We start from the raw sequence: 12,868 nt of genomic DNA, 5'->3' as shown, positions 1-12,868 counted from the left end.
TGCCTCTGTACATTTTTGTTGGGGATAGCCACTGCTGTCCCCATCGCCAACGAACGTAGTGTACCTGGAGATGTTTAAAAAAAGAACTTCATAAATGCGACACTTTTTCTCTTTCTGGCCTTTGTGTCGTATGTCGGGTTCGTACAGGACTTTACACAGTGAGTATATCTTAACAGGAAAGTGGTAGCCGGCCTGAGTAATACTACACTGCTTAGAGGCCCCGTAGGGCACTAGTACAGAAATTTGCGAGAAATGGACACTTTCTCGCTGTATTGCGAGAAGTAAGCGAGAAAACATACTTTCTTGCAATCAGGCTGCGAGAACTGTGCTTTCTCGCATGCATCTGCAAGAAATTGAATTCTCGCAATCAATCAGCGAGAACTATGTTTTCTCACTCTGCATCTGTAAGAAATTGTGAAATTTTTGTGAAATGCTTACACAGAAGAATACAATTTCTCGCAGGTGCAAAGCGAGAAAACAAATTTCTCGCTGACTGATTGCGAGAATTCAGTTTCTCGCAGATGCTGATCGTGAAAACACAGTTCTCGCCAGCTGATTGCGAGAAAATTAAATTCTCGCTAAGTTATTGCGAGAAAGTTATGTATTCTCGCTTACTTCTCGCAAAAAGCGAGAAAGTGTCAATTTCTCGCAAATTTCTCGCAAATTTCTGTACTAGTGGGGGTTTCTGACTTAATGGTACCTGCTGGCGAAGTTCTGCTGGGGTTAACGGCCCAACCCAGGCCAATAAAACACTGGGAGTCGTGTATTACAGCTCTCTGCCATTCGGCTTATATTCTTTAATGGTTAAATACAGCATTCAACAGGAACTACAGCAACAGTTTACTGGAACTAAAGCAACAGCGTTACTGCTAAACTCTCTGCTCTCTAAACTCTCTGCTTACTTTACTCGGGATCATATCCACACCATCCTCAGCTGTAAACAGAGGAAGTACAAACACAACACAGTACACATCAATTGGGCCAGCCCATTCAGACTCTTTGGCTTATTCCAGGAAAGGGAGCTTCAACACGGTAATTATAGGTGATTCAACCATTAAATACATTGACCCAAGGAAATTTTCAACAATCAGAAAGACGTTTGTGAAAACACTTCATGGAAAAGGAATAGATGACGCCCATGATTTCATCAAGGCTGCCAAACTAAAAGACTCACAAAACATTGTGCTGCACATTGGATCAAATAACATTGCAAACGGGACACCACATGACATGTGCCACAAGAAGTATAAAGATCTAATCGACACAACTAGAGCAACCTATCCAAAAAGTAAAGTGTTTACATCAAGCATTTTACCGAGGTTAGGCAATGATACCTTCAATCACGCCAGCAGTGAATTTAATGACTCTCTCCATTTCATGAGTGACAATTCACAAAACCTACACTTCATACAAAACAATTTCCAAGACAGAGTGAATAATATTAGATTGGAGTTGTTTGAAGATGAAGTACATCCAAATTACAAAGGCACTGCTTTCCTAGTGGCAAACATGAAGAGAAGCATCTACAAAGTTATTCTGACACAGATGGGTAACAATCAGCCAAATCCAAGGATTGGAGAAGAGCACATTCCAAAGAAATACACTGGTCGAGGGAGAGAGTATAACACTAATGGCTCCTGGAATTACAAATACCATGCAAACAACAATCACAACAGCAACAGCAATAACAATAAAGGAAAGCACCTCGTGAGGGTGTTTTTGACGAACATATTGAATTTTATCAACAATTGAATACATCATTGACATCCGTCGTTTAGATATGTGAGGACCTTGAATCAGGTATCTTTATGTCACAATACTTAACTTCACTGTCACTACTACTAACCATTTATAAGTAACTGAATATTTACATCGTCATTGAAAAAAGTGACCAAAAGCATAAAAAATTCCTTTAAAAATTTTATTGCAATCGAACATATAGGAGAAAATTACTGAACTATTGACAATGGATGTCAAAAACTTGAACACGTCCAATAATATTTCAAGAATAACCTTAACGTCGTTCAAGAAAGAAGAATATCTAAAGACAGTATTCTGATTCCCTTTATTTAAATAGTAATGCTCTGAAACTTTTCTCTTTATTCATTGCATTTCTCAGGTACATGTATGTAAGGGTGCCGGAAATCGACAAGTGCGGGGCCAAAGTGAGGGCTAGCACAATCAAAGTGCAAGCGAATGTGAGGGCTTGAAGTGAGGGCTCTCACAATCGAAGTGCGAGCGTATTTGAGGGTTGAGACTTGCGAAAATCAGTACTAAATTCACCTTGATCGAATGAAGACTTGTGATCAAAGTCACTGCTAAAAGCGCGATACGATCTCCACTTAAGGGTAAACGGCGCAGCCCTGTGTATGAGCATGCATGGAGCAACAGCATCGATCGAAGCTTCACGATATGAGCGAACGGCTATTAAAGTACATGACGTCCCTGACGGAAACAATTGTCAAACACCGTAAAAATGTGAATAAGGCATTTTGTAATCTTTACATCGTTGAGTTTCTTGAAGAACATAATGTCTGGCTGATTTTAAAAATCGGCGACTGACTGATCGGGCAGGGATCGCACATTAAAAGTGCTTGTCAAAGTGAAATCAAACGCTATATGTGCGACAGGCAGAAATATTAAAACATCGGTCATCGCCATGATTAGGTAATACACTGTCAGGACTGAAAAACACTTTCTTGTAAAGCTTTTAAACTTGAGACAAGCCCATCGGGGGATTATCGTTATTGAAATTAATGCCATGACAGTGACACACGACTGATCACGTCGTTCAAAATCTCAAGTGTCTCTCGACACTCATGAAGGCGTGACTTTGCACAATTTTTAAATAACGGGTATTTACAATCTAGTATCCAAGTTTGACATATCGACAATTTTGGGACTATAGAATCGATACTAGAATCGAATGAACTGCTGTTGTCCCATGGGAAGCCGCGTCTGTGTAACTGCCGATGTTCACCGGCGTTTTTGGGGACTGTAATATCGATACTACACGATACCAGAATAAATTGCTTGGTGCCATGGCATGCCCTGTCTGTTAAATCGACGATATTTACCCGATATTTATCGGCGATTTGTGGATTCTAATATCGATATTAGACGATACTTGAATGACTTGCCCTGTGCCTCGGCACGCCGGATCTGTGAAATCTCCGATATTTACCCTATATTTTTCGGCGATTTGGGGACTCTAATATTGTCGGGAATGGAAGTCCGACAGAAATAATGCAAAACAGATAGTATATTTTCTGTTTATTTATCCAGGGTTCTGTACACATACTAATGACGATTTCACAGCGTCAGTTTGTCTGTTAGTTTATTTGTTAGTTAAATGAAGCCATAACATGCAAATCTGACCTTTCCGTTGTTTTTTATTTTATGTCGACTTTGACATTTAACTTTGGTCGTAGACCCTCAAGAAAAACTGTGATCTTCATCGTTACCAGAACATTCACCACGACTGGTATCAAGAAACCCTCAAAATTCTCTGTGTCATTACTCAGAACGTGCCATGCAAGAGCAAAGTGTACATATTCAGAACGTCAGTTTGATCATTAATGAGATTCAGTGTTAAGTACGAAGTATTGTTGTAGGGGACCGCTTGGCAAATAAACTTAATATATTCCAAGATAGATCGCACAAAAAAACCCAAAAAAACCAGCAGTTGCCTGTCCCGTTTTTCTCGAGGGTCTATGCTTTCGTGTATATATAGAAGTAGAACCACGGAACATGTGTTGTAGCAGAATTACAGAACACATCGTGTCTGCTTGTCTGTTCATCAGTCACACCAAGACGAATTTCCCTTCGCCACAAATATCGATACTAAACGATACTAGAATGACTTGCCCTGTGCCTTACAGTTCTGGCCAAACCCGACTTCCAAGGACTGACTCTAGCTTCGATACTAGACGATACTGGATTCTGTCAAATTGCAATTAAATATCCGAATGTATCAGAGATTTCACCACCTCACACTTCTTGCCAAACCCGACTTCCAAGGACTGACTCTAGCTTCGATACTAGAGGACACTAGATTTTGTCAAATCGCAAGTAGATATCCGACATATATCGGAGATTTCACCACCTTACAGTTCTGGTCAAACCCGACTTCCAAGGACTGACTCTAGCTTCGATACTAGAGGATACTAAATTCTGTCAAAACACAAGTAAATATCCGATATATATCGGAGATTTCACCACCTTACAGTTCTGGTCAAACCCGACTTCCAAGGACTGACTCTAGCTTCGATACTAGACAATACTAGATTCTGTCAAATCGCAAGTAAATATCCGATACATATCTAAGATTTCACTACCTTACAGTTCTGGTCAAACCCGACTTCTGAGAAATGACTCTAGCTTCGATACTAGACGATAATAGATTCTGTCAAATCGCAAGTAAATATCCGATATATATCGGAGATTTCACCACCTTACAGTTCTGGCCAAACCCGACTTCCAAGGACTGACTCTAGCTTCGATACTAGACGATACTAGATTTTGTCAAATCGCAGGTAAATATCCGATATATATCGGAGATTTCACCACCTTACAGGTTTTGCGTCAGGGTAGCGTCAGGGTTCAGGTGTCCGAATTTAACGTGTTCATCGGGTCGATGGCATATTCAAGCCAAATACCGTGATGTAATATTTTTAGACTCATACTCTCGCCATTGCTGCATTGGTAAGGTTGAAAAAATACGCGGAGTCTTTGAGGTCGGCAGTATTGCTCTTTCTTATTTATTGTTGACAGTACAACCGGCTTAATTTTGAAAGTCTGAAAATTTTCAACGGTGAGTTTTAGTTACACGTTCAGTGTTTTACGCGTGCGCCCCTTCGGAAGCAAAAACTTCCGACTTTTATACAAGCTGATAACTTGCTCCAGACCATGACAATAATTAATTAAGTGTCTAGTTATGACGTTTGGCCAATTTCAAGATTAAACTGCAATGATCATTTCCATCTAACACAAATTAGAATGACGGTACGCTGAGAGACCACACCCGATATTGACACATGAGAGAGTTACGTATTTTACTGGGAAATAGCCACTGCGTTCAGTTGAAATATGTTTCAACACCACCTTTCTTACAATCGACTAAGTCTAGGTTGTTGTAAACGTAAATGCACAAAATGTCTTTGGCATCCTACATGCCTGTCACAGAGTTTATGTTTATCTCAAGGCGGATACACGATGCATGCATAGGACGGTGATGCATATTCGTTTTACAGCAAGTGATTCGGTCGCGATGTGTTGCTCGCCGATAGATTGCTTGTTCTAATCATCAAGTCGTTGGCTTTAAGTTTCAGAGCCAGGACGGCACAATCATTTCCGCTACAGACAAACAACGAATGTGATGCAAGGTCGCAGAGCTTTCTGATTATATAGTATGAAACAAAGGAGACAGTCAAATTTCTATCTAATGACTGCTCAATCGCTGACTACACAGAGATAGCTATGATTTCTGTGACAATATAATTGACCATGAGATTGATTCAGTGAACAATATTCAAGGGCTCGTTGACCAAATGGCATTCTTTATTGAGGTAAAATATCCATCATTGTTAACAAAATGTAAAGATTACAAGCATTCATGACCCCTGATATTCTGATGCAATTGATCTTTTGAAATGATTATCAAACTTTGTGTACAGAGAAAATAAAAAGCATACTGTCAGTACAAACGTAAGGAAGAATTTGTCATTTGCTGGTGTCTGATTTCTCAGTTTTAGTAGCTATTGATTTTTTTTTATCCTCAAAAAATCAATCATAGAGAACCAGACAAGTCTCCAAAAATACATTTTCCCATGATCTTACTTTATCTGGTGAACAAGCCACTCTAAAATTTCTTCAAAAAAGTTTCCTCTTTCTTCGAAAATTCTCCGGCAAAAACTCCGCATACGACGCCATGTCGGATAAACAGTATCAGAGTTCACGTGCCCAGGTCGTGAACTGGTTTGACTGAAGTCACATTTATCAGTCGCGCTATAGTCGTACAATGGTACCAGAAGAAGTATCGCTCGCTTGAGTTGCATGTATTAATAATAAAAAGGATATCTGTGATATTTGAAATGCATTGACTAAAAAACACGGAGAGGTTAACGAAAAAGACGGAAGTGATGTAATGGGTCATGATCTGTACGCAGGTCATTGTGTACTTGTTCCGTCCGCGCTCAGCCCAATGTTCAACAGTTCACAGAGCTATGCCGCGCCACGACTGTGTTCTGGAGATAGTAAGTTTTTATTCAACGTTGAAAGCGACTTTGACTCTCATTTTTCGTATGTCTGAGCCCAAATTTGATCGGTTCAAGGCGCCCCTCACTTCAAGCCCTCACATTCGCTCGCACTTCGATTGTGAGAGCCCTCACTTCTAGCCCTCACATTTGCTCGCACTTCGATTGTGAGAGCCCTCACTTCAAGCCCTCACATTCGCTCGCACTTTGATTGTGCTAGCCCTCACTTTGGCCCCGCACTTGTCGATTTCCAGCACCCTTACATACCTCCATTTCTGACTAACCAGAAAATGTCCATGAAAGCTATTGTAGTCTTATTGTATTCAGAAGACCGTTTGTGTCAAACTATGCAAATTAGGCCTTTTATATTAAAATAATTAGCATGCAAATTAGGTCAACCCCATATTTTTTTGCTATGGAATTGATAATTCTTGCAAAACCTTAATTTCATAGAGAAAGAATTTGTTTATATATGAGCTTAAACATTCATTTTGTCTGAAATAATTGAAACTGTGAATATGTGCAAATGAGCTACTTTGCATGATATTTATTGTTCAAGACATTTAGAAAATGACTTGTTGAACCTAACTAAATTGTGTTGCAATGAAAAAAGTTACTTGAAGTCAATTTACATGCCTAAAATGTGAGTATAGCAGTCATTTTAAAGGCGATATATAGCTAATTTGAATATATGCAAATTTAACCATTTTGCACCCCTTAGATTTTCCTATACTTTGAATATGTCATTAGTGAGACCTTTCTGAAGGCCATGGTGAAGAAATAATTTCTGTTGCAATTAGTCCTAGGTTAACCCTTTCCTGCCAAGTCCATATTTCACCATCAGGTCAAGATGGTTAAATTAATGAAACACAACGTATTCCATATGATGTATTTTAACATAATACTGTACATTTGAAGGCTGTTGAAAACATAATACTGTAAAGTTGATTTTTTTTGGACAAAAGATGCTATAACATACCAAGCCAAGTGGGTGAAAATACATCATGTTTTGGCTCAATACTGCTTTTTACTGACTTGGCTGATGGGGAAGTGATACAGTTATTACTGTCTGGCAGGAAAGGGTTAAACCCTAATTTTTGAATTTCAACACAGGCTCATACTTGCCTAAAAGCCATTGTGTTGGCCACAAATTTCTTCATTCAGTTGCATTTTGCAGCACACTCTTTGAGTACGTAACTTTAATAATAATTAGACATATTTTTCAGGGCCCTTTCAAAGCCTGAAACTTTAATATATCACACATCAGAGATATCTGGATGTTTAATATTTTTCAACACGCCTTTCGGACACGGTCACGTATCAGAGATGTATGTCAGACATATCTTGATGTCTGTAAATTGAAAGTCAATGTTTTGCGAAGTGTACTAATCATCATGAAATCTGCAGTTCATATGAAAAGCATCACAAGTTCCTGACTGATACTTTTCTGTTTTCTCTATGAAAATTCAGTATTAGAAAGCAACATGCTCTAATATTTCATGCTCTAATATCTGCTTATACATAGAAAGTGTAAAATACATTCACAGGTCATTCAAAATACTGTAATTCAAAATACTGAAATTCAAAATTTAAAATGGACACTTTTAAGACCCTTTCTTACAACTGACATGACAACATGACAACAATTTCATAAAACACATAATGACAGAATCTTCAAAATACACCCCAAAATTATATATATATATAATATATATATATATATATATATTATATATATATATATATATATATATATATATATATATATATATATATAATTTTGGGGTGTATTTTGAAGATTCTGTCATACATACTGAATTATTGATTTTATATTCCCCTTTTTGTTTTACTATTGTCCCATGTAGGGGCCCTGTTTTCCAAAGTCGAAATAGGGGAGTTCAGCCACTCTTTGACGATGGCACAAAATACAAAATAATGCACCACTCCCCACTCCCCCCAGGCCAAAGAAACTGATATATCCCTAAATTGTTAGTTTCTCAGTTTTAACCACAGTCCTTTTGTGGAGGGACCGTGTTTTAACAAAATGAAAGTTGGTGGACTGATTGTCAGTTAAGATTTTAAAGTCTTCTATAATTTTTTGACTACTTATTTGAGTAACATCCTATGTAGACAATATTGGCAGAGACAATGGCACCAATCTGACATACCTGTAGTCCTCAGGCCTCATTGACGGGGGAGTGTGTTAATTGATAAAGATTTCAAAAGTGAAGTGATTGACCATTGAAACAGGAAGGGAATAAGGGACTATTTATGGACAGTTCACAAGTAACCTAAATATGAAACCAGGGATTAACCCTCTGGGTGCCATAATTTTTCCAACCAAAATTTTAGAGCAACATTTTATCAATTTTATTCAAATTGTTTTTGGTAAATTTTTTATAATGTTGACCAAATTGATATCATATTTCATTGGCAACAGTTTTTGGTCAACATTTTGACAAAATCAGAAGAATATTGACTGAAGTCCATTTTATAAAGTGATAACAATTGACTTTGGCGTTCAAAGGGTTAAGACTAGGACCTTTTAACTTAATATTTAACAATCCTGTATAAGACAACAACAGAATTGCCAGTATCTCATCATTAGTCTGTTTACTCTGCTTATGATGGTTTCCTATTAATCATCTCAAAATCAACTTTATAGTGAGCTCAAACTTTGTGAATAATGTGCATTTCTAATTGTTTTCACAGGCCAAGAATTTCAACTGTAAAGTCAGAGGGTTGGAAGACTTGCACCAAATAAAGCAAGTTTTAATCAAAACACAGGCATGACCAGCACTAGCAGCAATAATAAGAACAGTGGCAACAACAACAACATCACCACCAACAACAACACACTTCAGATGATATTGAAGACTCTGAAGGATGTACAGTCAAAAGTAGAAAGGGTTATAGAGGAAAATGATAAGATCAAGAAAGCAGTGATGAAACTAAGTAAACAACAAAAGAAACATTTTGAAGTTAGGAAAGGCTCCTATGAATATGTAAGTATGCATATAAAAAGTCAACTTTATAAGTTTTGTATGGATCCATCCATCCATCTAGAGCCTTCTTTTCTACCTATCAATTTGTATTTGTATTGGTGCATAATGAATGCGGCTGTCAGACAGATATTTACACTGATTACATATTTTATTTCAAATCTTTTGACACAGAACACCTTAGTACAACTCCTAGCAAAATTATATTTCACAAACCCAACACAGGAGGTTCCAAGACAAGAAATATATGTAAGTATTCTTACAACCTTAGAGTCAGAATTGATATTTTTGCTCCAAATTACAAAACCTTAAAAGCACTGTAAATAACTGAATGCAGTATGAATCAACTAATGAGGTTTCTTCAAAAGACATGATAGTAATATTGTAGCATACTGATAAGGTCATGATGAACCTCTTCATTTTTGATATTCCACAGTGTTTTATAGTGATGGAAACATTTTCTTATCTTTTATCAAAGTTCTCTTATTTGTATACTTCTTGAACCATTTATCTATCTATTAGCCGATTTATTTATTTACATATTTTTAAATATTTTCTCCTCTATTGTCAGGATGAAATGCAAAAAAATATCCGGGAGTACGATGCAAATAGTATAAATAAAATGATGAAGTTTTGTCAAACCAAAATACAAGAATGGAGATAGGAGGTTTGAAAGGTAAATTTGATACATATATAAACATTTTGGAGAATGCCGGGATAGGAGCACTGTTTCACTGATTAATTGAAATTTCCATCCATGTATTTTAAGTTTCCGCAGATGAAATAACTCAAGGAAACTTATGGTAGTTTAGGCTGTCCAACTGTATATGTATCTGTCTGTCTATCCGTCCAAGCAGATATACCAGGCATGCTAGAGCCTTAGCCATTCCTTTAAAACTTGATACAAAGATTAGAGGCTACTGCCTACATTTGCATGTCCATTGTTTTGAGTGTAGCATGCATAATAAATGGTAATTTGCAGAATTAGTGATTTTTGTAAAGGAGGTTTCTCAAAAGAGGAGGCACCATAGACCAGTGGTTTGGGTAACGGACTCACTATCGGAGGATGGCGAGTTCGAGACCCGGTTCAAGTCCCGGTAGATCCAGAGTAACGGATTCACTGTCGGAGGACGGTGAATTCGAGACTCTAGCTGGGTGTTGTGCCCTTGAGCAAGGAACTTTACTCCTCTGTGCTCCATTGGGGTTGTGGGTTATGGGTACCTCATCCTGTAAATGGGCTAGTACCCGTTGGATGATGGACTAAAAAAAAAAAAAGACTTTGCTGAATTTGATGAAACTTTGTACATATTGGTCACAAAGAGCTCTAATATTGCTCACACAAAGATATTTGTCAGTATTGTGTCAATAAATTGCGAATTTGCATATTTGATGAATTTTCATAATTATGGCAATATGTTAGGAAATGCCGACTCAAATTTGATGAAACTTGGTATATATATATATACCAGAGCTGTAACTGTGTGAGGAGACATTTAGCAGGGTCATGCCAATTAATAGCTAATTTGCATATTTGATAGGATGCTATGTCAAGAAATATTATCTCAAATGTGATGAAATGTTGTACATATGTTAATTTCATAGTACTCTATATTATACTGTGCAAACACTTCAGCAGATAATGTCAATTAATTGCTGATTTGCATATTTAATGAAAATAATAAGTATGATATTTAAGCAATAAAGCACATCCAGTGATGGTATACCATGAGATTTTGACCAGTTCATGACTATATGCACTCGCTATCGCTTGTGCTTATATGAAATGAACTGGTCAAAATCATGTGGTATACTGTAGCTGGGTGTGATTCATTGCTATTATATCATAACAGTATATTGAAATTATGGCGTGCAACGTCATAATGGATTTTTGCTCAAGTTGAGAGCTCTCCGCGTATGCAAGTCGTGGTATACCGCCAATATAACACGGTTCTTTTTGCATCTTGACCAATCAGATTGTTGTATTTGCACCATCAATGTACTAGTATCATATAATTCCAGATATATTGTGGTAAATTTGATAAAACTCTATATGTTAAACCAGGGATAGAAATACTTTTTTATTTCTTGTGGCAAAAGTTTGCCACCAGATCTGAAATCAGGTGGCAATTATAAAAAATCTGGTGGCAGTTTGACACATCATGTGATCAGTATAATACTCATTCTTAATTCATAAGATCTTGAATATTATGTTCTATTTATTATCTGTGGGTGAGTACACATCACAAAAAGTCACCCATACTGGCTTATAAATTGCAAGTTTTTTATTATGTATATCACCAATGTGAATACAATGCATGAAAGGACTATTACACGTTTTTTCAACAGTGTACTACAATGAACATATGTCACAAGAACATTACAAAGTCACAGGGGGTATGTGCAATTCTCTCAGAAATCTAGTTTGGTGGCTATCAAAGTCAAATTCATAGGGGTTAATTTGAAAATGTACATTTACTGTACTGTGATTGAAAAAACACTTTCTTTGTTTAATCAAGATTTTACCACAGCCAAGGTTCACAGTAACATTTTCATGTCCCTTAATTGACACTTAATCAGAATTCTCACCAGAACTATCACTATCAAAGTCACCCCTTGGGCCATAGGGAGTAACATATGGCCTTCGCCGAGTGTTGCCAGTCAACCACCACCTGTTTACTGCTCTCTGCATTTGACCAGCCAAGTTCTGGTCATGAATTTTGACTCTCATGAGCTCATCTAATGTCTGTGTATTCAGTCTGCACCTCCAATCACTTTTGATTGCTTTCATTACAGAAAAACCCCTCTCACACACAGCAGTAGACAGAGGATAAATTAGTGTGATGTGTATGATTTTCAAAATACTACTGAATTCTTCCCTTTCAGCATCTTCCAAGAAGAGAGTCTCAAATATAGAAAGGGGGTGCTTTCTCCTGAATCTCTGTTGAGCTCTAACAATCAATTTGACATTAAGCCATTCATGCAGAGTAGTTAGCAGATCAAAGGTATCTCCTAAGACTGGGCCATACTTCTCAGCTAACCCCCTGATTTCATCAATGCCATATGCATGCAAGGCTTCTGGCTCTTCAGGCCAGTTCAGGGGATCAAACACCAAGCAAGCCTGAAAGTGGTCCTCATGGAAGCTGTCATACCTAGCATCAATTATAGGGAGTAGTTTGTCTATTGCAGCAACTTTGTCAACATTCAGTGGCTGTAGGTTAGACAACTGTACAGTTTTGTACTCAGTGCCTTCACCAACCTCTTCCTTGAAGGCAGTGTAATTGACCCCATCATGATCACGCATATAGCGCAACTGTGTGACTGAAGTTTCCATTTTACGTAATGCACTTGGGATTGTTATGTCATTGCGTTGAAATAGCAGAGATATTTGGGCAATTTGATCTAGAATATCAGCAACCCAATGCATGGTCTGTACAAACTGGTATTGGGTAAGTTTTTTAAGTAGGCCCCTTGCTTTAGCACGATCATTTGCAGAATTTGCGTTTGTTTCAGCAAATGTGCACAGATGATTATAGATGGATGTGTAATTTTTCATCATTTTCTTAATTGCTTGCACTTTATGCTCAACCCACCGTGTACCATTGGCCCTGGCTG

At 37.6% G+C, this 12,868-nt stretch overlaps 2 protein-coding genes across 5 annotated transcripts in view; one reads left to right on the top strand and one right to left on the bottom strand.

Moving 5' to 3' along the window:
* Positions 1-12,868, bottom strand: part of LOC139122150 (uncharacterized) — a 60,752-nt gene that overhangs the window by 38,987 nt on the left and 8,897 nt on the right. The gene's annotated exons all lie outside the window — the stretch shown is intronic.
* Positions 8,970-9,926, top strand: LOC139122135 (uncharacterized). The gene is made up of 3 exons (XM_070687545.1): positions 8,970-9,259; positions 9,431-9,505; positions 9,828-9,926. Exons 1-3 carry the CDS (start codon positions 9,044-9,046, stop codon positions 9,918-9,920), a joined length of 384 nt encoding a protein of 127 aa, XP_070543646.1. The 5' UTR covers positions 8,970-9,043; the 3' UTR covers positions 9,921-9,926.

This window comes from Ptychodera flava, chromosome 21 (genome assembly GCF_041260155.1).
Source record: "Ptychodera flava strain L36383 chromosome 21, AS_Pfla_20210202, whole genome shotgun sequence".
NCBI classification, from domain to species: domain Eukaryota; kingdom Metazoa; phylum Hemichordata; class Enteropneusta; family Ptychoderidae; genus Ptychodera; species Ptychodera flava.
The sequence above is the reverse complement of the archived record's forward strand: the minus strand, read 5'-3'. Positions and strand labels throughout refer to the sequence as shown.

What these genes read in the sequence shown, in the direction of transcription:
- LOC139122135 (XM_070687545.1), top strand. Translation starts at nt 9,044, where the DNA reads ATGACCAGCACTAGCAGCAATAATAAGAACAGTGGCAACAACAACAAC. An exon ending in GGAAAGGCTCCTATGAATAT is followed by an intron (nt 9,260 to 9,430) that starts GTAAGTATGCAT and finishes CTTTTGACACAG; the next exon opens with AACACCTTAGTACAACTCCT. An exon ending in TTCCAAGACAAGAAATATAT is followed by an intron (nt 9,506 to 9,827) that starts GTAAGTATTCTT and finishes CTCTATTGTCAG; the next exon opens with GATGAAATGCAAAAAAATAT.